The 25,176-nt window shown below is 56.1% G+C and overlaps 8 protein-coding genes across 8 annotated transcripts; 5 read left to right on the forward strand and 3 right to left on the reverse strand.

Moving 5' to 3' along the window:
• Nucleotides 1-236: 236 nt before the first annotated feature.
• LTHEOB_3603 (Aminoglycoside phosphotransferase) lies at nucleotides 237-1,357 on the forward strand (the record flags this gene model as incomplete). The annotated part of the gene is made up of 2 exons (XM_035512545.1): nucleotides 237-1,171; nucleotides 1,228-1,357. 2 exons carry the CDS (start codon nucleotides 237-239, stop codon nucleotides 1,355-1,357), a joined length of 1,065 nt encoding a protein of 354 aa, XP_035362691.1.
• A 5,638-nt stretch (nucleotides 1,358-6,995) lies between these two features.
• On the reverse strand, nucleotides 6,996-9,005 carry LTHEOB_3604 (Cue domain protein; the record flags this gene model as incomplete). Its single annotated transcript, XM_035512546.1, has 1 exon — nucleotides 6,996-9,005. The coding sequence occupies one exon, from the start codon at nucleotides 9,003-9,005 to the stop codon at nucleotides 6,996-6,998; it is 2,010 nt and encodes a 669-aa protein (XP_035362692.1).
• Nucleotides 9,006-9,465: 460 nt separating this feature from the next.
• On the forward strand, nucleotides 9,466-9,862 carry LTHEOB_3605 (40s ribosomal protein s20; the record flags this gene model as incomplete). The annotated part of the gene is made up of 2 exons (XM_035512547.1): nucleotides 9,466-9,728; nucleotides 9,778-9,862. 2 exons carry the CDS (start codon nucleotides 9,466-9,468, stop codon nucleotides 9,860-9,862), a joined length of 348 nt encoding a protein of 115 aa, XP_035362693.1.
• A 2,526-nt stretch (nucleotides 9,863-12,388) lies between these two features.
• LTHEOB_3606 (uncharacterized protein) lies at nucleotides 12,389-13,513 on the reverse strand (the record flags this gene model as incomplete). Its single annotated transcript, XM_035512548.1, has 1 exon — nucleotides 12,389-13,513. The coding sequence occupies one exon, from the start codon at nucleotides 13,511-13,513 to the stop codon at nucleotides 12,389-12,391; it is 1,125 nt and encodes a 374-aa protein (XP_035362694.1).
• Nucleotides 13,514-14,814: 1,301 nt separating this feature from the next.
• Nucleotides 14,815-16,401, forward strand: LTHEOB_3607 (Transcription factor; the record flags this gene model as incomplete). The annotated part of the gene is made up of 6 exons (XM_035512549.1): nucleotides 14,815-14,928; nucleotides 14,990-15,161; nucleotides 15,216-15,373; nucleotides 15,505-15,909; nucleotides 15,970-16,198; nucleotides 16,295-16,401. The coding sequence occupies 6 exons, from the start codon at nucleotides 14,815-14,817 to the stop codon at nucleotides 16,399-16,401; spliced, it is 1,185 nt and encodes a 394-aa protein (XP_035362695.1).
• A 576-nt stretch (nucleotides 16,402-16,977) lies between these two features.
• LTHEOB_3608 (BTB/POZ domain containing protein) lies at nucleotides 16,978-18,354 on the reverse strand (the record flags this gene model as incomplete). Its single annotated transcript, XM_035512550.1, has 3 exons — nucleotides 16,978-17,631; nucleotides 17,813-18,127; nucleotides 18,181-18,354. The coding sequence occupies 3 exons, from the start codon at nucleotides 18,352-18,354 to the stop codon at nucleotides 16,978-16,980; spliced, it is 1,143 nt and encodes a 380-aa protein (XP_035362696.1).
• A 196-nt stretch (nucleotides 18,355-18,550) lies between these two features.
• LTHEOB_3609 (RNA methylase family) lies at nucleotides 18,551-19,606 on the forward strand (the record flags this gene model as incomplete). The annotated part of the gene is made up of 5 exons (XM_035512551.1): nucleotides 18,551-18,756; nucleotides 18,805-18,903; nucleotides 18,956-19,248; nucleotides 19,309-19,514; nucleotides 19,565-19,606. 5 exons carry the CDS (start codon nucleotides 18,551-18,553, stop codon nucleotides 19,604-19,606), a joined length of 846 nt encoding a protein of 281 aa, XP_035362697.1.
• An 862-nt stretch (nucleotides 19,607-20,468) lies between these two features.
• LTHEOB_3610 (Transcription factor TFIID complex) lies at nucleotides 20,469-24,217 on the forward strand (the record flags this gene model as incomplete). Its single annotated transcript, XM_035512553.1, has 2 exons — nucleotides 20,469-23,794; nucleotides 24,001-24,217. The coding sequence occupies 2 exons, from the start codon at nucleotides 20,469-20,471 to the stop codon at nucleotides 24,215-24,217; spliced, it is 3,543 nt and encodes a 1,180-aa protein (XP_035362698.1).
• Nucleotides 24,218-25,176: the final 959 nt, after the last annotated feature.

Genomic DNA, 25,176 nt, shown 5'->3' on the forward strand with positions numbered 1-25,176 from the left:
AGTCCTCCCCAAGACCCTACGCCTGCCAGACCACCTGAGACCTGCTCCATCACGATCCACGTTCTGTTTCAGCGCTCCTGCCTCCTTGCACTGCCTGTTCTGTTTATCTCGCTCTGACTTTATTTTTATTTTTTTTTATCTTTCCTTCTTTTAATGAGAGCTGCCTGCTTATGGCCCCCGCCGCCATCATGCATTTGCCGCCGCTCGACTACCACTCCTCCTTCCCGCTCGTCACAATGAGCCGTCACTCTTTCCATGCTGGCATCGGCGGCCTCAGTCCTCCTGCCGCCCTCCAGAGCCGTCCCCAGTCTCCGTCTCCGGACTTGCCTGGCATCCAGAAGTTGCTCCGCGATCACTTCCGCTCCTCCCGCATATCTCTGCAGCAGATTGAGCGGATACAGACCAACTTGCACCGTCTCTATCTCCTCCACCTCACAGATGGCTCCAGACTGGTGTTGAAGTGCACTCCAGCCGCGAGCACACGGCTGCTCCGCTCTGAGCACTTGTCACTTGTCACTGAAGCCCACATCCTCGAACTCCTCGCCAACGCCAGCCCCCGTGTCCACATTCCCCTCCCTCACCTTCTCTGTGCTGATACTAGCCCCGACGCTGAACCTCTGGGGTGCAGTTACATGCTCCGCACCCACGTCCATGGCATCTCTCTGGCACACCTCCGACCACACCTCAGCGGCAATGACCTGGCTCAGATCGACCATGCTCTTGGAAGCTATCTGAAAGCCATGGCATCCATGACGGCTCCAACCTTCGGCCCAGCCTTGACGGTGGCGGCTGGGAAGGGCAGCAGCTCCTGGCGAGAAGCCTTCCTCCTGCTGCTGGAGTCTGTCTTGCGGGACGCCGAAGACATGCTCATTGCACTGCCCTACGACTTCATCCGCTCCCTTGTGCAGGCTCAGCAAGCGACGTTGGATGAGGTGCGGACACCAGTGTTAGTGGCCATGGACGCGGGAAGACCCGGCAATGTGCTAGTGGATGAGAGGAAGCGATGTGTCAGCGGCTTGGTCGGCTGGGGCAACAGTGTCTGGGGAGACGCGCTCCTGGCGGGCGTGTGCTGGGGCTACTCGGCGGATCAGACAAACGGAAGCAACGGGGCGTTCTGGGGAGGCTTTGGCAGCTGTGATGGGTCAGAAGAGGAGGTCATCAGGATGAAGATGTAAGTCTTTCGCGTCTGCTTTGTCCCTGAAGGGGAGCTAACAGTGCCTTCCGTAGCTACTCGGTGTACAAAGCGGTGGTTGCTGTTGTCACTCAATATTACCGGCCTGCCCAGCTAGACCATGAGGAGCTGGAGGCCAGGAGAGCGCTCACTCGCGCCCTGAATGACTTACGGGACACCGTCTAGAGGCCGGTGGCAGCAGCTGGCATCACCTCTTCGACTTCATTTTCTCGGAGCTAGCTCTGCGGTCCTCCGCCTATTCCTTCCGCTTTCCCGTCAGCCTGGGAAAGCACAGCCTAGCCTCTCCTTCAGAGAGCAAGGTAGCACGGAGGCCCCGGTGTGACAGAAGCGCGACGTGGACGATTACCGGGCGGAAGGGCAAGGAAAAGGAAAGAGCGCCGCACCCCCCATGTGACGGAAAATCAAGCATCCAGACGTCTACTAGGCGTTGGTCGGGCCAGTGTCTGGGAGCGAGTCGGTGCTGCCATCAACGCCATGGAATCCTTCTTGCCGGGTGCGGCTGACCAGGGGGGATGGGGTGGCTCGGGTGGATGGATGGGGCATCATGTCGGCCCTTCCGCTCTTTCACATGAGCTGTTTTTTTCATTTTCTTCATGACGTGACGGTCGATGTCTAGAATTATTTTTGGGATCTGCTCATGTTCGAGATTATTGCATGGATCGAGCACAGCGATGTGTGTCATTAGTAGCATAGCACTGGAGTTCACGTCGTTCGGACCACATCACCTATTTTGGAAGGATTCTTAGTATAGTCGAAGTAGAAGCGCCGGCGCAGGTGGGGATTTGCGGGTTTCGGATTGAATGGAACACGATGAACAGCACAGTCATGGCCCTCGAGCAGAGACGGGCCGTCGCGCGTCACGAGCAGATGCTTCATAGTTGCTAAGTGCATTGATTGTTGGCTAGTTGTTGCGGCGCTGCCTCCGCGTAGACGAACCCATGTCACGGGCGCACCGAAGGCCGGTGACGGCGCTAAGCAAGGATGCAGGCTCAGGACGGCGGAGCCAGCGTCAGTCGCAACGCTGATGAATCGGAATGGTGGAGTGCGTGAGAGAGCGACTCGAGGGAAGGAGATTAGGGAAGCGGGCCACGTAAGGCGGAGAGGCTGTGCAGTAAGAATGATGTGCAATTCGGAACGTCGGGTCTTCTTTTTCGTCGTGTATCAGAATAGCTACTTGGGGCAGCCACCGGACACTACCTGCGCGAAGACTGGTTGTGGCTCGCTGGGCAGCGTCATCCGGTGGCTACTGCGATAGGTAAAGCATTCTATCTCGTCGGAGAAAAGGCCCGCTAAAGTGCGTGGCCGCTTTCTTCTTCTTTTCCCTCTCTGTCGTCCGGACGCATTGCGCGTTCAGTCCTTCCTAATGCTGCATCCAACGCCCGAGCGATCTACATTTTGTTGTTGGCGCAGCTGGGTTGATGCTTGGCCTCCGCCGTAGACAGGGCGTCGATCGGCATCCGAATAAAGGAATCGTCGAGAGTGAAGGCTCTTGTTGTTCGGAAATCACGGCCGAGTTCAGGCTATCTGGGTTACGAAAGGGTGCTTGCACAAGCTTTTTGGGTTGCACGCCGATCACTTTACCTCTGAGCCTACGGTTTTAGGCGAAGGTGCGTTTACGCCAACGCTTTTAAGCAATGCTCATTTGCGAGGGCTTGCTGATCCTTCGCTTCCCGTCGAGGGCACCGAAGAAAGGATTCTACATCGAAAGGTGGTGGTACGGTTTACTGGAGCAACAACAGGGCGTGCTCATTTTGTTCGCTGATCACGGCGCGGGAAGCTGGCCTTTTCCAGTGAGAGCGGTGGTGATCCGCCCTGCCCTGGTTGATGACGATCTCCCAGCGCAGGCCTGCATTTCCGCAGCGCGCAACCAACGCCCCTCTGGGCTGCCGCACGCGCGGAACCAGCGCAGCCCTGAGTGAGGGAGATCGGAGATGACACCGAGCAGCGATCTCTGCAATTTCGCTCATTGGCCGCCGGTGGGAGCGTCCGCCAAAGCGACAAGCCAAGGCGCGGGCGTGTCGCGAACAAGCGGTCTGGCGAGGGGCGCGGGCTGTTCTGCCTCAGGTTGGGAGCAGCTGCATAGTGGTAGATGTCATTCTGTAGGTTTGGTGGTGCATCTGCTGCGCTTAGCAGGCGCCCCCCTCGGCTAGCGTGGGCAGGGGCAAGCGAGGGCGCGCCTTCTAGAACAACCAGTCGCGTTTGCGCTTCCCGGACTAGCGCCCCAGCCCTCAGGCCCGCCGCGAACTGCAGCTGCTCGACATCGCAGCAACAGTCATGCGCGAGGTTTGCCTGATTCCCCCGCTTCTCTTTGCTCGTCAACTGACGAAGCCAGATCCAAAGCCACCGCGGCGCTGCCTTCTCAGCCGCATCGTCAGCCATCCGCCGCGCTCGGCCGTCCTCTGAGTCGCCCGGCGCGACACTGCCCCAGAGCCACAAACGGCTCGCTTCAGCCGGAGAGATGCTCGTTGCAGTATCACGTCCGCTGCCGTCACTTGACTTCGGGGCCGTAGCTCCCGCCAACGGGCTCTGATCTTAACGTTCATCATCCGTGGGTCCCGGCACGCTGCGTACGGGAAACGCCCTGGCCTCCCCTGGATCCCGGCCTCCAACACTCTGCTCGTCTTCAAACTTTCGCTCAGCTTTGCCTGATGCGGCAATGGCTGCGGGTAAGCTTAACGTGCAGATGTTGGCTCGCCCTGCCGAACCTTACCGTTGCCTACCGCCGCTCTACGTGTGACAATCACCACTATGGCTGCAATCACGATACGTTGCCTTTGGGCCCCGGTGCCGAGACTTCCTCCGGCGCACTAACGGCACCCATCTCACTGAAACCGCTGTCAGAGATTTCCTACCCTCGGCAGTTCCACACTGCGAGATTTTTGGCGGCTTTCTATTTTCCGATGGCCCTTTGACTCGCCTGCCGCCTTTCCGCTTCGTGCGCTTGGCTGCGAGCCGATGTAACGTCATGGCTTTGTTTTGGAAACATCAGCGGTCGTGAAGCAGCCGCAGTCGCAGCAGTGTGGGTTTGGCAGCGGGGCCTGCCGCGCGTTTGGCCATGCATCCATGCGAGCACGCGCAGTGTCTCTCTGCACGCGTTCTGGACCCATGGCCAGACCGACTGCGTAGCCTTGACGCCATGCTCTCATTCGCTTGTGCAGGCGAGCCACGGAGTTGCTGCTATACAGTCTCCTGCGTATACCCGGTCCCTGGAGCTATTTTTCTCGTCAACCGCCGTGCTCCGGTGCGATCAACTGTCGTTCTCGACTGCTGAGTGGCTGCATGTTCGCTTCGAGCCTCGCTTTGCAAGCGAGCGTGCATACCGGGGCGTGTTTGCCTGAACGGCGGCCTGAAAGAAAACCATCCAATGACGTCGTTTGCTCCTTCGTCCGCAGCTCATGTTCTCCATGGGCGGAGAATTCTTGCGAGTTGGAAGGGCACGGCGCAACAGATGCACAGAAGATTAAGCAAAGATCCAAGCAACGGGCTGATAAATTAAAAGACGATAGGCTGCGTAAATCCTCTCAGGAAACGGCACGTCAACCGCTGCACCCCGGATAGCCGTGCCTCCTTAAAATGATGATCTTATTGGCCCTATCTGATGCTCCAAGCCAGCCTCGACCGACCACGCGCACAACGCGTGGTTTCCGCCGCGAGATGCGGAAAGCATCGTGTGGAGAGTGCGATCGAAGCATGCACGCATCGGACATGCCTTCTCTTCCGCAAACCATCGGAGATACTTGAAATGCAACGATGCCGAGGCGCTACTCTCGCTCCGACACCCAGGCCTCTGGGCTCGCGAATACGACAGGGCTGAGACAGCTCTGCTCCTGCAAAAGCGCCGCGAGAGATCATCTAAGCCCAGCCCCTTAGTCCCCTTTCTCCCCGAAACTCTGCTAGACGAACAGCCCCTTTATCGCAAACATGCATCCGATCGATTGCCGGCAGTTGCAATCTAATCTCTTGCGCTTCATCTTTGAACCTTACGAGCCTCATTTGTGCGAATCGCTCGTGGTCTATTGGAAGCATCGGCAAAGATCCGCGACAGGGGTCCGAAGTTGGGGAACGCTGGAAGCGCCGGGCTGGTTGTTTCTCAGGATAGCGCGCTTCCGCATCGATGCTCTCTTCGTCCTTGGCATCCTCTTTGAGCATCTCTTGCCTTCTTTGTCCTGTCTTTCGGACGAATCCGGACCGTGGTGAGCGAATGCATGCATAATAGTTGGGGCCGTGTCCTGATGAGGCGAGACACCTGCCAACGGACCTACAGGTGTGTCTGTATGTCCGGCGCTCCCACGCCTCTGCCACTACATGTGCATCGGTACGGTCTGCGCCGCTGCAACGCGAGACGGTGCCTCCCGCGACCGGTTCTTCCCGCTCCCTTGCCGACCCGCATGCGTGCGCGGCGCTCGCCTGGGTGTGTGTGTATGCCGTATTGGTGGATGTACCCGGCGCGCCGGCTTACCGGACGGCATGTACCTACAGCGGAGGCATTTTTGCTGTCAGCACGGTTAAACAAGGGGAAATAGGCTGTCGGTAGCGAGAGCCCAAGGCAGCAGCATATCATTCGAAAGGCAACATCCGCGATCAACGGAGATGGTGAGACGTCAGATGAGGGCCACCAACGACCACGGTGCCTTCGGACGTCCGTCCCTACATGAACCGCGTGTATGCATGCATCTAGGCGTGCTTGTAGGTACGATCTTGTACGCTTGTAGCGTAGGCAGGCGCATGTCCCGCTTCCGCGACCGTGCGTATGCGACAGGATGCGATGTCCTGCAGCCTGCATGCATCGGCTCGCTTGGGTAGTTACGCAGGTACGTGCTGCTGCTGTACATACTATATTCATTCGTCCGATAGTTCCCCACTGCACGTTCTACGGCGCGTGTATCCTTATCTTTCAGTATAACGCATAGATAGAACATGCAGACAAGGATCTTCATCCAGGGTGTATTGATTGCAATTCTCTATAGTAGTATAGAGTGTAGAGCAGCACCGTCTACGATGTTGTTTAGACAAGAGCACAGATGTAAAAACAAACTTTACCTGTGAGTTGGCCTCCTCCGTCTACCGACCCATTGACTAGTCTCGCCTCGTTCTCGGAATTTTCCATTAAAGGCAGGCGAGCACACATACGGCGTGCAGTATAGATAGTACAACTCGTCTCGGACTCCCCGCATGGAGAAGACCTGGGGTTACATTCCTCCGTCTTACCGGGTCGAACCGAAGGATGGGCCTGGGCCACCCTCGCCTACCATTGCGTCGGTATAAGCACGGCAAAGGAAGGGGGGAAAAAGGATCCGCACGGTCGGCAAAAGAAAAAAAATAGAGAGAGCCCTAGAGAGAGAAAGGCAAGGAGGATCCGGGGCTGGAAGCGGGCTGGGCCAGCGTGCATGCAGATTATACATACGTCCTGCGGCGAACCCGAGCAGGTACGAAGGACGGTGGGAGTTTCGGAGTATACTCCAACTCAGCTCAACTCCGACCGGCATCTTCCACATCTCCCACGCACCTATGTACATCAAGGACAGCCACACATTACACGTGCATATAGATATCCCCATCGAAGAGAGAATGACACCGCATGGTCGGCTAGATGGCGATGGAGCCGGTTGTGACTTCGTATTTGGCTCGTCTTGTATATCCCACCTCGTCAGGCCTTCGCGGCTCGGCATCGCACCCACTCTCTTTTTTTATCCGCTCATGCAACTTCGCCTCCTGCGACGAGTTCCTCCGTCCTCGCATGGAGCGCCTTCTTCGCTACCACACTCCATTCTTTTTCAGGCGTGCCGTAGGGTAGCATTTGACCTTAGCCCGGGAAGCCCGCCCTCGCCATCTTCCTGGCGCGCCCTTCGCGGCGGTTGTGGTTTGCGCGTGATGACTTGTTGGCCTCCTTCCGCTGCCTGGCCACCTGTGTAGCTTTGTCGTCCGCCGGGCCCGCCGCTGTTCCTCCGGCGCCCGCGTTCCCACCACCACGTCCACGTCCTCTTCCCCGACCACCCCGGCCCCTACCCGCGCCTCCTCTGCCTCCACCACGCCCACCTCTGCCACCTCCGTCGGTGTCCGTCCCCGACTCCGCGGGCGAGTCCGTCCACCGTGTCGAGGTCAGCTCTGTCTGCCTGCCGTCGAACGTGGCGAACTTGGCCTCCATCCGCCTAAGCTTCCGCGGGTCGCGGGCCAGCATAATGGCCCAGCCCTCAATGGCCTCGTCCGTCATGCCCGTCTCACTCCGCAGCGCCTGCCTGGCGCTACTGCGACGCGTCGCCAGATCGCGGCCAAAGGCATCCTTAGACATAGAATACGCGCGGAAGAGCGCCTCTTCGGTACGGTCGTCCCTGAGCTCTGCTGCTTCGTCGTTGCCTGGGACGGTCGAGTCAATCGTACCGCCGACGTCTTCAACGTCATACGTGTCATCACGCTCGTCGTCGTCGAGGTCGAAGGTAGCGAGCGCAGAAAGGATGGCGGCCTTGTTGGGGGCGAAGGTCTTGTCCGAGAGGATGTTGTCAGCGGTGAGGGATTCGTTCCTGCGACCAATATGCAACCTAGAGGCATCAACAGTGAGCTGGTCGAGCTCATCGTTGTCATAGATGTTGCGCCTGATCGGGGGAGGCGTAGACCGAGGTGGAAGGTGAGGGGCAAAGTCAACCGGTTTCTGCTGCGACGGCGCGGGTAGCTGTGCTGTCCTGTCCGCACCCTTGAGATGCGGGGGAAGGGAATCGTCCAGTAGATGAGCAGTGACTTGTTCTATGTCGTCGTCGTATTCGTCAAGACACTTGACGATGAAGCCGGAACCAAGGTCCGGAAAGAGATCTTGTATCTGCGTAACGAGGCTCATACGATGCACATGGACCTCGCCAAATCCGCCATGGCCATACTCGTCGTCTGTAGCTCTTGCCTTGCCTTTATCGACCTTGCGACGGACGAACTTCTTCGGCCTTGCTAGGCCGGACTGGCGGAAGGAAGTTAGCGACTCGGCCAAACTCTTGACTCTGGCGCCTTCGTCGCTGGCTCCACTGTCTTTAATCCGAGTCACGATCGGCGTGTTCGTAACCAGGTCTGATAACAGTGAGGGCTGGCCAGATTTCTGCTGGCTTTCCGCATTCGACTTAAGGCTGTAGAGGGTATCCGAAAGAAGAGAAAATTTTGGCTTCTCGCCTTTGGTGAGGGCAAGTATGCCTAAGGATGCGACTGTGACTATCTTCGGCCTAAATGATTGTGAGGCCTTTGAATAAGCGCTACACAGAGAGTCAAGGAAGTCTGAGCCAGCTACGAAGAAAGTGGCAATGTCTGGAGAGGTATGGAGTAGCGGCACAAGGCTTCTCAAAGGCTCTTCAGCTGCGTCGGGCTGATTCGAATCCAGGGTCTTAGTTAGGGATGCCTTGAGTTTTTGCAAGCCCGGTTCGACCTTGTCGCCATGCCGCTTCCATAGACTCTCCAGCAACTCCTTCAAACGCTCACTGCGCACGAAAACGTGACTAAGATCGGCAAGAAAATTCCACTGGAGGAGCTTCGACGATACCTGATCCGCCGAAAGGAGTCTGTGTGATAGTAAGAAGCACTGCTTGCGCAAGCTGAGGGCCTTTTCTGATTGGAAGTAGCTGTCACTATTTCCGGATCGGGCAGCCTCGTAAAAGTAAGAGGCCAGAAAATTGACCAAGCTTCCTTCGTCCGAAGCAGCCGAGGAAAAAGCCGGGGGTGGGAGGTTAAGATAGGCCAGTGAAAGGGCGGTCCAGGCGTCCAGAAATGCGGTCCATTCGTCAGGAACAATGCCTTGGCGCAGAGAGGCCGGCGGAAACGGAGCGAGAGGTGGAAGAGTCATTCTGAGCGTCCGCAGGAGTGACGGTCTGCGGGAGGAGCGATGCCGAGATTGGCGCGTTAGAAGTGGGAGTGGAAGGTAGTGGATGGGGATCCACGGGATGAGGAGTGTTTATAGGCACTGATGGGTGTTTGCGGGGAGGTAGGGCTCGCGGCTGAAGATGGATGACCGCATGGGTGGGCGGTTGCACGGCCGGACGCTAACCTTGAAAGGGTTACCGCGCCAAGAATTTCCCGACGGCCACACACAACAAAAAAGCGGGCTCAACACCACGCTTCCTTCTCCAGCACACCGCGACAATCTGCTGCTGCCAGTCATCACGTAACCGCGAGCCCCCTCCGAGTCTTGACTGGGATACCGCCTCTCACAGTACGTCGCAATTTCCGCCGCAATTTCCCTCGCCATCCTGCCGTAGCACACTCGTCGAATTTGCCCGCTGACTGCCGCGCAGCACATCGCCAAAATGTCTTACAACAAGGAGAAGGACTTCGCTGAGGGTCCCAAGATCCACAAGATCCGCATCACCCTCACCTCCCGCAAGGTCCAGTCCCTCGAGAAGGTCTGCCAGGAGCTCATCGACCGCGCCAAGAACAAGGACCTCCGCGTCAAGGGCCCCGTCCGTCTCCCCACCAAGAACCTCAAGGTCACCACCCGCAAGACCCCTTGCGGTGAGGGTTCCAAGACCTGGGACACCTATGAGATGCGCATCCACAAGCGCCTCATCGAGTGAGTCTCCCCGCCACGTCTTCGACGCAATTGCTAACATGCTCCGCAGCCTCAACGCCCCCACCGAGGTCGTCAAGCAGATCATCATCAACATTGAGGCTGGTGTTGAGGTTGAGGTCACCATTGCTGCTTAAATATACCCTTGCGGCGGCATGGAAAAATAAGGCATGGGACATTTCATGTAGATACCAAATTTCATGAATTGTCTTCTGGCGAACCCTGAGTCTTCTACAACGTGACTCCACTGTATCATCTACCGGACCGCGAGGCGCCCTCAGCTCACTCTTCCACCCAATCCGATTTCCATCAATCCTCCACGGCCTGTCATGGATCACTTCGATGGGTCGGAAAGGATCACTGCGGTGAACGACGAAAAAGGATTACATAGATCGTTTCTGGAAGTTCGACATGCGCCCGCTCGCCTATCGGTCAGGTTGAAATGGTATTAGCTTCTGCATGAAATCCGTTGCTAGCAAGCACGCTTTGCCGGCTCTTACCCTTCGTATTCAAGTCAACAGGCTTAATCAGCCGGTGTATCAGGCGTACTACCTTGCGAATTGATCATCACCCGAGGTTTTGCTAAGCTAGGTCTACTCAGTGTTATTCCGCCCTAGGATGCCGATCAATCGATGGTATTGTAGGCTCGTGAATGCTAAGATTTCTAGTGAGCGCCGGAATTTGGGACTTGAATGCGGCATGCTGAGGTCAGCGTACGATTCCAAGCACTTGCCAACATAGAAAAACTTGTAGTGAGCATCATTGTTCGCTTCAGCTAGCATACGCCCCACTGAAGCGCTGCGAGAGGGGGAGCTCTACCATATTGTGGTTCGGGACGCAGCCGAGTAGACAGGATTGCGAGCCTCGTGATTGCAGTAGAAGCGGCGGCCATATGGCGAACGTATGCCCCGAAGACGCTAGTGTCAGTGATGAATGAGAGTGAGTTCTAGCAGAAGTCCCCCATGTCCACTCGTACTTCAACGTGCCGGGCGTCGCCGCTTTGAGCACGGTGGCTTCAGCCAGATACACGACCCTCCAGAGTCAGAGGTTAGGATATGTAGCATTATGAACGTGCCGGGTATGCTGTTTAAATCCACTTGAGGTTCTACGAAGAACTGCCTGCTGGCAAGTATGTTTGTAACAGCCGAATTGCTCGTATAGCCGCCGAGAAGATGTCACTGCACCTTGCTATGGTGTTCGTGAGACTATTCAATGGAAGGTTAGTAGTAATCCCAGCAGGTTGAGACAAACGCCTCCAAGAAATAAGTCTTGTACGTACCAAGAAGGATTGAGAAAGCACTTTTTGTTGCGTGGGACCCGCCTCTGCAGTGCGCCCATAATTCATTGGACAACAATGTGGGTTTTTAGGCATATTGAGTGAATAGAGTACAGTCTTGCAGATTGTGTATTGTTCTTGAATGTCAAATAAAGGGTTTGGTATACTGGTTGGTGTCAAGTGGATCGGAGAAAAGCGTGATGCTTTTTATGTTTTGGTGATTGTGTTGTCACTGTCCACGTAAATTTCAGTGGTATCATGTAGGCGATCGGTTTCTTAACTTTCCACGCAAGATTAGTATCTTCGGTGCCCTTAAAATTTTTCCCACTTGTAATGATAGAGTAAATGAATTTCCTTGAAACTAGCATAATACTGATCGAGTAATATCAAACATCTCGCAGACAAGCGATGTTAATGTTGACAATGGAGAATCACTCATGGAAAGATTTCCTGAAGTCGAATATTCTACTACTCGGGTTGTTTTAATAGAAAATCCGAATTACTTAACTTTAACAGTTCTCCATCCGGTCGCCTTGTATAAACTGCAGCTAAAGAAGAAGCCCATAACCGTGTAAAGCAGGGTAGTAAGATTTAGGGGCTAAAGTATATTAATACCTATTAAAATTACCACGGTCCTTAGCTGCTTGGATTAATTAAATATAGGGTTTATCTTTAATCTAATCATGCTGTAGTATAGTGTTAGAAGCCGTAGAGCGTATAGAGAGTTAAGTAAGACCGATAAAGTAATTTATCTTATTTGCTAATAGAATGTAGAGTGTAGATAATATGTTAACTATCTAGCTTTAGAGTAAGCGGCCGGAATAGTTCCAAGTGCACTTACTTAAAAAAGCGCTTACGAAACAGGTTGTCCTTAAGCTGTGTAAAGTATCATCTGGCCGTGCCACTCGTAGTGGCTTGTAGTAAGTACTCTAGCTCATCCTTACAACCTCCCCATGCCGTGAAAAGAAATAGAGACACATGAGAAGTCTTATCTTTGTGAGATATTGAGATTCCCAGATCTCATGGATAAGTTTAAGATCCGATCTGTGGTTGTAAGTGGCATTGTTCGTTTCTAACAAGGACTCATTGTCTGAATGAAGTTGCACAGGTTGAAGCGTCATTGAACTCATCTCACCTCTGGTTAGTGTCATGGTCAGTACCAGGTTCAGCCTCAACCCATCACTTCTGCGAGAGGGCCAGGTGTACGAATCGTAAAGAGAAGCCAAAGTAATCACGATGAATTGCTTCCCCTTAAAAGGCTTGACCTGCCTTTTTCCAATTTGGGTATCTTATGCCCCGACTATTATCTAGATAAACGCCAAACCCGTCCCGATCCTTACGCCTAGCTTAAATGGCACCGCCATATCATGACAAGCTTACCAATAAATCAGCATACACCGCCATGGACCTTTACATCCTCACCAGGCTGTAGACGCGCCGCTTTCGTCGATATGCCCCTCTCTTCTAAGGACTGCTGCACCTCGCCCACCTCCATCCGCCTGACCTTCAACTTCATGACGCTAAGGCCACGGTTGTCCTTGTCTTCGTCATGTGCGCCAACCCAGCATTTCGCCATCAGCTGACGCGCGATATCCCTGCCACCGGGTTCACCCGTCGCTATATTCCCGCCCAGGTACCACGGGTTATCGACGCGATCGAATGAATGCAGCAACGCTGTCAGCGGCAGCGCTGCCTGTTGAATCAGATGAGTAGAAGCATATGGCTCGATTACAGAATAAGGGACACCGTGAGGAGAATAGAGAAGCGAAAGAGTGCGTTCACGGTCTAGGGGCGTAATAGAGCTTGGCGTCAAAGGGCGCGGGCTGTGTGGCGCGGGCAGTGGAAGCGGGTTGGATATCTTTAAGCTCGCCATGCTGCTTGTCCGACCCAACGGAGGCGAGGGTATGGGAGAGAGCGGCGGAGTAGGCGGTAAGTCGATATAGGGGGTCCGTGGAGGGCTCAAGGCGCTGGTAGGTGCGCGGTAGGTGATGCCGATAGCGTTGTGCAGGCCGCTGATGTCGCGTTTCGGACACATCAAAGCCACCGTTACTTCACCAGGAAGACCGGAGGACGAGAAGGAAGGGATCTCCAAGCGAAAGATACGACTGTCATCGGTGGCCGAGAAGGGCTTGAGAGAGTGTACGGTTCCCTTGGGGAAGTGATTCCATTTGCGGATCTTCTTGGCTGCGGCGGGAGCAGCAAGGATGATGGCGCCGGAATTGGGAGGAAGCTGCTTGAGCGTTTCTTCGTGACAGTGGTCGGGCTTGTCCTGCGAGATGAGAACCATGTCTGGCTCCGGAAGCTGGGCGAGAGAGGAAACGCATGATTGAGTCTTGTGCTGGGAGACGGAGAATTTGGAGCTGAGGATCTGGGCGGGGCCCTGCAGCCAGGGATCTACGAGGATGGTGAAGGAACCGGGAAGCTGGGAAACGGAGGCGCCGCGCGGAGCGACAGAGGGCGAAAAGGTAAGTAGAAACGAAGTATCGGCGTTCAGAGCCTTGACGGTCAACATGGCGGTGCTGTGCGGGCCGCTGGCGGGTCGCTTTCGCGGGCACGCTCGCCAGATGGCGGGGGATCGGTAGTGAATGGAAATAGAAACATGAGGACGTGGGCAGCGGGTGCCTATAAGGAGAAAGGAGTGTTCCCAGTTTCGAGATTCCACGGGGGGTGGTGGCAGGTTTACGCGGGCAGGCAACGTGTGGACCGTAAGACAACGCCGCGTTTGGGACTCGGCAGATACAATACAGCCGCCTCATATCGCCGCAGGCGCTCTGATTGGAGCGCAGTGCGGACAAAAGACGTTCTGTCGTTCTGTGCACGGCACCGTTTCGGGTGGCTGCCGCGGCTTTGATAGGCGAGGCGAGGCAGAGCAAGTCCAGACGGACGCCTTCGGCTGCGCGTTCCCCTCGTTCTGCAGCCAGCTCGTCAGCGACAGGCGGCGACAGGTGACGACAGGTGACGACAGGCGGCGAAAAGCTGGGGCAGGACACAGGTACCTCGACGCAGACGACGGTGCGACGGCAGGGCGTTCGGGCGATGCGGAGTCAGGTCGAGGCGACAGGCGACCCACCCAATCTGCGATGCGCCGATGCGGCCGGGACCGTTGCAGTCGCCGGTTCGTCTTCGTCGCGCGCATGGGGCTGCCAGCGCTGCCGCCGCCCGGTGCCGGCAAAGGCTGAAGAGCTGTCGCAGCGCACCGGCCGCCGGCCAGCTGTGCGGCGCGCCCAATCAGGGCGCGGGCTGCAGGCGTGCGCAGCAGACCGCATGTGCGGCTGAACTCGCTGGAGCGGCTGCTGCAGCGCTGGCCGCGGGGTAGCAGGCTCCGCGTGGCCGGGGAGGCGGCGGGCGCTGTTGCTGCTGGGGCTGCGAGGTCGTGAAGCTTGTCGCGCCATAGCTCCCAGCTCCAGCTTCAACAGCTCCGGGCAGCTCCAGCTCCAGCTCAAGCTCGCTCGGAGGGCCTGGCGGACGTGCATCGCAGCGAGTTCGGGTCCGGGCTGGGGCTGCAAGTGCTTTAGTCTGTTCGCCCGGTCCAAGAAGACATTTTTTTTCATGGCTCCGCGCGCCAGCCAATCACCGCCGCACCGAAGGGCCTGAGCAGCTCAGAGCTTTGCAGCCCGTCGCATCGGCAAAAGGATGGAGCAGACATCCCCGCACACGCTGAAAAGCCCCTCCGCAGCCTGCCTCGACAGCTCCCAGAGCTCTGTCTGCCAGCTTCCGCCCGCCTTCACTGCGCCCAGCTGCGCGATTGACCACCACAGCTGCTGCCCAAGCTCCCCAATTCCCGCCCGCCCACCTCGGCCTGCATGCGCTGTCATGCCACCCCCTCGCAACCTGACCAACTCCTTCTCCGTCTCCGACAGCACCAACGAGGTTGTCTGTCCGCTGCGCAACCAGGATGGCTCCAGCTGTCGCAAGCGCTGCATCGGCGTGAGTCTCCCGCAGCTCCCTTCGCCCGCCGCTCAAAGTAACATGGCTCGCCGCCCTGCAGGAGAAGCGCTACCGCTCCATGCAGGAGCACATCCGCCGCGCCCATCCTGAGCACTACATCTCGAAGCTGCCTGCCACCGAGGAGAGCTTTGCGCTGATGGTCAACACCCCGCCGCACGAGCGCCCTCCTCCGCCGCCGCCGCCGAACCAAGGCCCTCCCCCACACTCTGTTGGTGCGTTTGCCGCCCACGACAGGCACGCTTGGGCTCCGAGTCTGACGGCTCCAGGCTATGCGCACGAAGCCACCGCCTACTACCACGATGACTCCACTCCGAGGTCGTCCGACGAGATGCGCCGAGGCTCGCTGCTGCCCGCCGCCAGCGCTGCTGCTGCCCTCGCCCAGCTGCACAATCACCGGCCTGAATACGACTGGGACTCGGAGCAGGTAGGCCTCAAACAACACCGTTCTCTCCAGACGTGTCTCCGCCCCCTGCGCTAGCGGCGGAACAATGAGCGAACAGCCAGCCACCGCAGCACTTCGAGACTGCCTTCCTAATACTGACCTTGATTTCCCAGGACGTCGTATCAGATCCCGAGTCCAAGAACAGGCAGAAGGCTCGCTTTGCCGTTGACCCGCAGCTGATGGCCGAGGGCGACTTCTCCTATGCCACCACTTCGACCCCACGCGAGCTGTTGCCCTCTTCCCTGGCCCGCTCGCCGCCCGGGCGTTCTTCCACTCTGCCTCCCGTTCCCCGCCCGAACAAATCGCGGCCGCGCAAGAGCTCCATCACCCAGAATGCGCGCAGGCCGAGGCATGAAAGAAACAGGTCCAAGGAGCTCCAGAGGCGCATGAGCCATGACAGAAAGGCCTTCTCGGTCGAGCCCCCGAGCACAGGAACTAACGTGTACGGAAAGCGGTGGGAGGACCTGATTGATGCAGCAGCTTCGGCCACAGAGGAGGACAGCCGGGATTTGACTCCTGTAAGTGCATGACTCTGACCGCCACTGATTTGCTTGGCCTGCACTGCTCACTGCAAATAGATCCCTCAATCCCCACATCACTTGAACCGAGCTTCGCTTCCGCCCTATGTCACGTCTCAGTTCCATTCTTACCATGCTTCGCCACTCCAAAACACCCTGACGCCGCCACCGCCGGACCAGCCCGGCATGGAGCCTTTCCCTTCTGTTGAGTCTTCTATCGAGTCGAACCAGTCCGGCCACAATTTCCACATCTCCTCTCAAGGCCTTTCGGACTCGTCGCCCACTTACGGTCAGCACGTGCATATTTACTGCGCCGCATGTCGACGGCTGTCCCTCCTCCGCGCGAGTTATGCTTGTACCGAATGCATTTGCGGACTTTGCCAAGATTGTGTCGATGTCCTGTCCAGCGAGCAGAATCGCGGCCGCGGTCGCTGTCCAAAGTGCGGTACGATTGGTGGGAAGTTCAAGCCATTCCAGCTGGATATTAGGTGAGCTCTCGTTCTCCATATGGTAGGTCTACTTGACTGCCGCTTTGATTGTTTTCTCCTCTCTCTTATGATACACTTCGTGGAATCTGGTGATTTTCTTTTATGGCCCACGGGCCGGCATGGGTATACCCTAGAGTCTGGAGCGGTAAAATGTCTGGAAAGGCGTTCGTTGACTTTCGTGGGGGATTTAATTGCTTCATGCATGGGAAGTCCTTTTCCTTTTTGCTTTGATTCTTTAGCATAGATCGGTGGGCATTGTTGGCGTCATGGTTTGAAACCTTCTTTAAGTGGCATAGACCGGGGTTTGCTGTGTGCGGCTAGCAGAGCGCATACGCCTTTCATTCAAGCAAAGGGGTACATCAGCAATAGCAATGCGCGCACAATTCTTCTGCGTTCAGAAAATATCAGTCGTTCCAGATTGGTCTTTGATTCGTCCTTGCAGTTAGAAAAAAAGGGGGGGAGAATGGCAATGAGAAGAGCTCGTTCCTCGCGCTTCTTTCCAACGAATCTTTCTTGATATAGATTCTGGCATGTGCTCGCACACATTGTCCGACCCCTATACATGGTACCGTATAATCTTCTATCCTGATGCTTCCTCCGCTGCTGGAGGAGGGCTGGTAGCAGCCGAGGCCGGACCGTCCCTCGGGGGACCTCCCATCGGCGAGCCTCCTTTTGGCGGACCTCCCGCTTTCGGAGGCGGCGGCACGCTTCCACGTCCGCCTCCTCCGCCCCCATAGTCCAATTCCTTGCTCTTCTCTTCACCTTCCTTGAAGTAGTCGTCGATGCCCCCAGCCGCCACAGCATGATGCGCGCGGGCCTTGCGCGTCCGGCCGCCGTGCGTCGCCGCCGCCGCTGCTTGCTGACCAGGACCGGGAGACGCACTGCTCTTGGGTGGAGGCGGGGTGTGCATGTTTGCGGGCACGAAGAACGAGGACGGGGACGCTGATGAGGGCGGGGGTGGCATGCCGCTGCCCGCGCCCGCCCCGATGAATCCAGGACCGGCGGAATCGGCGCCAGTGGGAGCGTTGGTCGTGTAGGCCGTGTCGAAGAGGGTCTCACCCGGACCGGAGGGCGGTTCCTCCAGCGGAGCGGGCAGCCGGTGCAGCGCGCCGAAGCCGAGGACGCAGCCGAGGAGGCCTTGGCCGCCCCAGTTGCGGGAGGGGGTGATGGTGATGGGGCGGGTGACGTTGTACTCGTGGTTGTAAACGAACAGACGAAGTGGGCGGTTGATGTACTAATGCATGGCGGGTTAATGGTGTTGAGGACCAAGTAGAAGAGGGGTTGGTTGTTGGGATAGCTAGTTGTGAGAAAAAAATTCCAGCGATTACGGCCGCAGATAGTAAAAAACTCAAAAGGTAGCAACCGTGCAAATGGAACCACTGGTCGGGAGGAAGTAAAAGGAACTCGTGACTTACGTCCTCAACCAACTCTCCGAGCCCCGACTCGCCTCTCACGAGGCCTTCAGGGCTACCGATGACATAATCGCCGTAGGGCAAAAGACCAGCGAGGTCGGCCGGGGAGTTTGGCTGCACATCAAGAATGTGCCACACGTCTTCGGTGCTCGACAGTGGACTCCATTGCAAGGAAAGTCCGAGTGTCGGGTTCTCGGCGGGAATAGGGACGAAGAGTTCGCGGATGCGTTGGCCTTTTGCGCTCCACACGCCCAAGCTGATGGTGTGGCCGGCACAGTTGCGGACTTCGGTTGCGAAGAGCGTCGGGTCGGGATTGTCCTGGGCAGGACGGTCAGTCAGGCAAGCGGGTGAAGCGCAGGCGGGATGTATACTATTGTGCGGCCGTTAACGCCGATGATGAAGTCGAACCAGGGCTCTATGGACAGCTCCTGGTTGGTGTTGCGCAGGATCTGGAAGCCATAGGCGCCTTTGGTGCTCTGGTCGCGGTCTTGGGGCTCGGCATCGAGGCGCGAGATGAAGCGGTTTAGGGCTCCGAACATGCTCATGGCTGCTTGCGATTGGGTTGATCGTGTGGGCAGCGGGCTCCACGTGCAAGAGATCTGTCGTCGTGTTCTGATCCAGCCCGAAAAGTGGCCATAGCTTCCATGCCCCGGCTCGCCCGCCGCTGCCTCGCATCACTTAATTCTGCACGCAGCCCGGAGCCTCAACTTCACCACTCTGCCACGCCCCGGAGCCTGCATCATGTCAGGTGTTGGTGCCTTTCTGAAGGCGTTCGACTTGGAAACCCCCGAACAGCGCGCTGCCGCTGCATCGGCTGCCGAGATCCATCAGGCGGCGACAAGCAGCAGCACATTGTCGAGTCGCCAAGACACGCAGACTTTAGACGCCGAAAAGCAGAAAATACACCACTACGATGAATTCGACCAGGTGCCTGGAAATATCCAAAAGTGAGCTCTGTGAAAGACCATTCCAGATCCGTGCTCACCGTTTTGCAGGTATTGGGACCAGCGCTATGACATCTGGTATAAGTACGACGAAGGCGTTTGGATGACCGATGATGCATGGTTCGGCGTCACACCCGAGCCAGTTGCATGGTAAGAGAGTCGCCGCGTCAGACTGATCAAAGTAACTAACCGGCTATTGCAGCAGAATCGCCGAGCAGGTCGCAAGTGCAGCTCCGGCCAGCAAGACCGCCATTATTGATGCCTTCGCCGGTGCTGGTGGCAATGCCATCGCCTTTGCTAGGAGTGGTCGTTGGGAGAGAATATTCGCCTTCGAGAAAGACCCGGATGTTCTTAAATGTGCCAAGCACAACGCTGAGGTGTACGGCGTCGCCAACAAGATCTGGTGGGTTGAGGGTGATTGCTTCGAGATCATGAAGAAACGCTTTCCCTCCTTTGATGAGAGCATGGTGGTCTTTGCAAGCCCTCCGTGGGGTGGTAAGTGATGTGGAAGCAAGTCGACCGTACCCAGATTCTCATTTCTAAATTCATATCCAGGTCCGACATACCGGGGAGACAATGTCTTCAGTCTCAAGACTATGCAACCTTATAACCTCAATAAGCTGTATAAGAGCTTCACTAAGGTCGCGAAGGAGGTTGTTCTGTATCTCCCGCGTACCTCTGACCTGAATCAGCTTGCAAAGTATGTGCCTGAGGGCCAGAAAATTCAGGTCGCACACTATTGCGTGTGGGGCGCCAGCAAGGTAAGGGACCCCCTTGAGCTTGGAATTGTGGTCTAATGCTTTGATAACAGGCCCTCTGCGCGTTCTACGGTGATTTTGGCGTGCTTTCCTAGAGGCGCACCAATCAGAATAGCGCATGTCGACGAGCCAAACTGCTGCCATTTATCAGCACCTAAAAGCCCCTCGGTTCACGAAAAGGGCGCTCTCAATTATTGATACCCATAATACACGATTGCTCATCACCCGGCCGAGAACCGAGTGAAGTTGTGACTGGAGTAGTCTCGGCGAGAAGCATGGTGGATACTGAGATCGTGATGAAGATCATTGCAAGCAAAAGTGGATAATTCTCCTTCAGTATTGATGCATGAATGGTATATTAGATAGGCAGGTGCTTTAACAATGGAACATGCGAACAGCGATACTATGATTAACCATCTGATCCGCACTGAAATGCCCTGAGAGCTCACCGAAATGATCCATCCCTTCAAGTTTGACAGTATCGAGGCCTCATGTGCGAGGTCTTTGATAAGGTCACGTGCATGACGCGAGGTGTTAGAATTGGCGGAGCCATGGCGGAGGGGCGCGGGACGAGCGTTGGTGTTCCTTGGCGTGGCTGCAGCATCACGCACGGACCACAAGCTCGCGTCTTGCCGCTCCTCACCTCTGTCCATCGTCACGCTTCTGCCCGCGTCCGCCGTTGCGCCTGCGCTTGCTTGCTTCTCTGCAACGTAAGCGCACGAACCGTGGCAGCTTAACCTTACCCCAGCCAGGAACTACTTCCAGACCCGCAACCTTCGGCCGCCGACGAGCCCCCAACTACGCATTTGCCCGCGCGACACCTCCGATGCTGGCGCGCTCCCCCAGCGACTTCTTCCGCTAGGATCGAGCCACGCTCACCTCTGCATCCTTGCGCATCCTGACCGTTACCTGCGCTACCCCAATTTCGACGGCCCCTGCCTAGTAGTGCCATCCAAAATGCCGCACGCCGTTGACCAGACCGAAGAGAACGATGATATACTCATCGCTCAGCTTCTCAACGCCGATCCGACAGAGAACCGCTTTGAGGGCCTACTCAGCGAGCGGATAGACAGCGGACCAAAGGCGGACGATGCCATCGACTACGAGGACATTAGCGACAATGACCTCGCCGACGAGGAGGAACCGAGCAGAGAGAACGGCGCTCATGATGACGCTGCTGGTGCAGATGATGATTTGATGGAGGGGCTCTTTGACGATGCTCCCCAAGCCCAGGATGCCGATGCTGAGAATGATGGGTTCGACGATCTGTTCGGCGATGCGCCGTCGTCGCCGCAGCCTGAGCATGACCAGGATATGAATGACGGCCAGGCCGATATCGTCCCGGCCGGTGGTGCCGTCTCGGGCTCAGCACCAAAACATTTGGAGTCACCCCCTTCGACGCAGATCCCAAAGGTTGAAAGTCCTGAGAGCATGCGGGAACTTGCTAGCTTCGAGGAGATCATGGAAGAAGATGTCATGGAGGATGAAGACGAGGATCCCGAGATCAGAGAGCAAAGGGAGCTCTTCGCACAGGCACAATCACGCCTTCGCAATGGTCAAGCCGTGTCAGACTTACCGCCCGCTCCGCAGACGGATGCCGATGTTTTCCAAGCCATCTGGCACAACTACGAACCCGGCGCAATTCTCCGGTTCGGAGAAATTCTTCCTCACCGTCGCGCGTATTACGTTCCCAAGACTCCTCTTAAGCCACCGAAGGCGATAGCTCCGAGCAAGGTCAGCTTGGAATTGCAGCAGGACCACGAGAAAACCTTCAAACTTCCTCCTACTGCAGCTCCTGCACGGAATGCTCGTCAGGCCGAGGTGGACCAGAAAGGCGTGATTACCGTCACTGAAGCAGACACTGGTGAGAAGAGCGATGATGAGGATGATATCAGGCTCGATGATTTTGACGAGAACGAAAAGATTGGCGGTGTAACCTGGCAAGATTTGCAGATGTTGTGTGAGGATTGGGACGTTCGCACCCCGGATAGTCTGTCCGATGCTGGAGATGTCCAGGAGCGGGATAATGCTGATGACATGTCGTTAATTGGCGACTGGGATCACGACGAGCGCGTTCGTCCCACTAAGAGACGTAGAACTGACGGCATCAGCGGCAGCCTTCCGATCTTCCAGGACAGCTTCCCTAACCTCGAAGAGCCCGAGACTGCTACTGCTAAGCTGGCGAGAAAGGTTGCCATCAATCTGAATGATCCGGAGCTGCTCATTGACATCCAACAACCGGATTCCACTCGCAAGAAGTTCCGAACCCATGACTTCCGCCGCGATGTCAGTGGAAGCCTCACGAAATCTCTGTTCCAGAAGTTCAATATTTCCAACGATGAAAGCTACGATATTCTCAAACACAACAATCGCGAAAAAGTCCGTAATATCACAAATCTCAACTCGCTTGAACACAGTTTGCCAGCGGTTAAGCTACAATATCCATTCTACAAGCTCACGCTCGGCCCTCGCGAGACGCGGTCATTTCATCGACCTTCTTTCACTGTTTCTCATCCTGGCCACGTCATCAGATTCGACAAGCCTAAGTTTAAGAAAAGGAAGCAGTTCAAAGGCCAGGATCCTAAAACCGTGTACGCTTCCTCTGAAGACCTGTCGATGGCTGACAATTCCAACGTGCTCCTGCTCGAGTACTCTGAGGAATATCCTACGGTTTTGTCCAACTTCGGCATGTGCAACCGCCTGATTAACTACTATCGCCGCAAAGATAAGGACGATACGTATCGGCCGCGGCTTGACATCGGAGAGCCTGTGGTCCTCACTCCCAATGACCAGAGTCCCTTTGCAATCTTTGGTGAAGTTCGCCAGGGCGAGACGGTGCCAACCCTTCACAATGGCATGTTCCGCGCACCCGTCTTCCAGCACGAGACGAGACCGACCGATTTCCTTGTCGTTCGAAGCCACACCGGTACTCATGGGACAAAGTGGTATCTTCGGAACGTCGAGAACCTGTTCGTGGTTGGACAACAGTTTCCATCGCAACAAGTTCCGGGCATCCATTCACGAAAGGTCACCGACATCAGCAAGCGGCGCCTTAAGATGTTGTCGTACCGCATCTTCACGAAGAGTCTCGATCAGAAGAAGAACCCTAACGTGAAGCTGAGCAATAGCTATATACAGAAGCACCTTCCAGGAAGCGATATCGCGCAGAATCGAGGCAAGATGCGAGAGTTCATGCAGTACGACAAGGAGAGCTCGTCGTGGAAGCCTATGCCTGGCGAAACCGTCCCGGATGAGAACCAGATGCGCGGGTGGATTTCGCCTGAGGACCTCTGCTTGGTTGACGCTATGCAAGTCGGTGTGCGCCAGCTTCAAGACGCTGGTTTCGCAGCAGACGACGCAAACCCTGAAGATGACGAAACAAACGAGGCACAACAGTTGGCACCATGGAACACTACCCGCAATTTCCTCGAAGCAAGCTCGCGTAGAGCCATGTTGGAGCTGCACGGTGTCGGTGATCCCACCGGCCGTGGAGAGGGTATCAGCATGATCAAGACATCGATGAAGGGTGGCTTCAAGCCACAGGGCGAAAGCGCGAAGGACAAGATGGACGCTAAAGCACTAAAGGAGCTCGGTGGCCACAGCTACAACGTTCGAAAGCAAGAACAGGATTACAATGCCGCCATCGAGAAGATATGGGAAGCTCAGAAGGCAAGCCTGTCCTCCACAATTGAGCACTCAGACTTCGAAGATCCAGATGATGCCGAGGCCGAAACGGTGGAACAAGACACGTCCTTCAGCCGCGGCAGGACTCCACAGTCGCAGTACGGCACACCTGCGGCCTTCAACCGCCGTGATGACGAGACCACGAGTCAATTCACGAGTCTCAGTACCGCAAGTCAGTCGAAGAACAAGGTCCTGAGGATTGTTCGCAGGGTCCCGAACAAATATGGCAAGATCGAAGAGCAGGAGGAAATCATCAGGGATCCGAATGTTGCCAAGGCATACGTCAAGTTCAAGAAGCAACAAGAGATCAACGCCATGAAGTTGGAGCAGCTGAAGCCTACTGGTGACGAAGAGGTTGACGCCCGTCAACGTAAAAGGCGAATAGCCCTTCTTGTCAACTTTCACTCCAGACATGAATATGCTGACGAGTATAACAGACTCATGGACGAACTTAGCCGTCTCGAACGCAACAAAGAGCGTCGCCAGGTTCGCGAGAAGCAGAAGGCAAATATGCGGAACGGCGGCGATGGCGACTCGAAAGGTACCACTCGCAAATGCGCAAACTGCAACCGCGCTGGTCACATCAAGACGAACAAGAAGTAAGTTGTTTCCCCTCTTGCCCAATGAGCCCCGTACCCTTCTTAAATCCTCCACAAGACATGGCCATGCACGGGAGAGAGTCGAAGTGATTGCGGGAAGAATGCTTCAACCCCCGTACGCGGTTGCCTCATTGCAGGATTGGCGGACATGTTTTCCGTAGGCTGAGGCTGGCGGTGAAGAATAGTATGTGCTGACATGTAACTAGAATGTGTCCGATGCTTAATGGCATCGCGTCTACGGTTGAAGAGTTGGAGAAGCTGGAGAAGATCAGTCCCGGATGCACACAGCCACCGTTCAATAAGCAAAAGATTGCGACTGCACAGCAGGCGCAGCAGGCATCGGCTACGCAGGCACCAACGCCACAGCAGACCTTCCCCGACCTTTACACACCTGCGTCGATCGATGGTCAAGGACCAATCTGAAAAAGAAAACGGGATTATCGTTAATGTCACCGGAGTATTTCTTTGATTCTTTGATATCGCTCATAACTATATGCTTTCACGGGAACGGGTTTGGGGGCAGATGGGCATTTCTTCGGCGCACATGGGCTCCCCGGCATTTTTGGGGGTAAGTTAGGGCACAGGAATACGATCGCAAAAGTAGAGTATGGGCATGATCCACAGCATTGCGGGGACGGTAATTTTGAGCTCGAGGTTGAGCAAATCAGTCTTGTCGGTCGCCAGCGAAGGCTGCTGTTTGTTTTGACATGGACCGTGGACTCATTGCTCCCTCCAAAATGTCTTCGCAATGGACAAAGTCGAAAAATAATCCGATCGGGAAGCATCAGCGGCTGGAGCTGATCAACACAGTCAAGTAGGAGTAGCGTTGGGTGAGTGAAAGCAATCAAAAAGAGGAGCAATACGTTCATCAATTTGCCACCTCATCAGCGCGTAAACGCCGGCGGTCATGCATTCTCATCATCCCAAGGTACCATGGATGCAAGCTCTGATAGGCCCACAGTCGAGCTGTGCAGCTGACGTGTCCATGAAATCGCCGGAGAGTAATTTGGGTAGCACAACATGGCAACGTGCGCGATCGACGTGAGAAACACAGCGATTTCGAGACAAAGTGTGTCATAGCAAGTCGGCAAGCGCGCGAGGTGCTGTGTGTGCGCGTGTGGTTCGGCACACGCGGGCGCCGAGTGTGGGTTTGGAAGAGACGGGTTGCCCGACCTCTCTCGGCTTGCCGAAGACGCCACCCATCACACGCGTGCACGTCAGCGCAATGCTGAACAGATTGGCCGATGGAGAATCTCGGATTTACCATGGGGCTAGGAGATGGGAGAATAGGAGAAGATTGATGGTGGGGAAGCGTAAAAGGGGGCCAAAGAGGAAGGACGAATGACGGGGGTGGGGGGGGGGGGGGGGGGGGGGGGGGGGGG

This window comes from Lasiodiplodia theobromae (genome assembly GCF_012971845.1).
Source record: "Lasiodiplodia theobromae strain AM2As chromosome Unknown scaffold_9, whole genome shotgun sequence".
NCBI classification, from domain to species: Eukaryota; Fungi; Ascomycota; class Dothideomycetes; order Botryosphaeriales; family Botryosphaeriaceae; genus Lasiodiplodia; species Lasiodiplodia theobromae.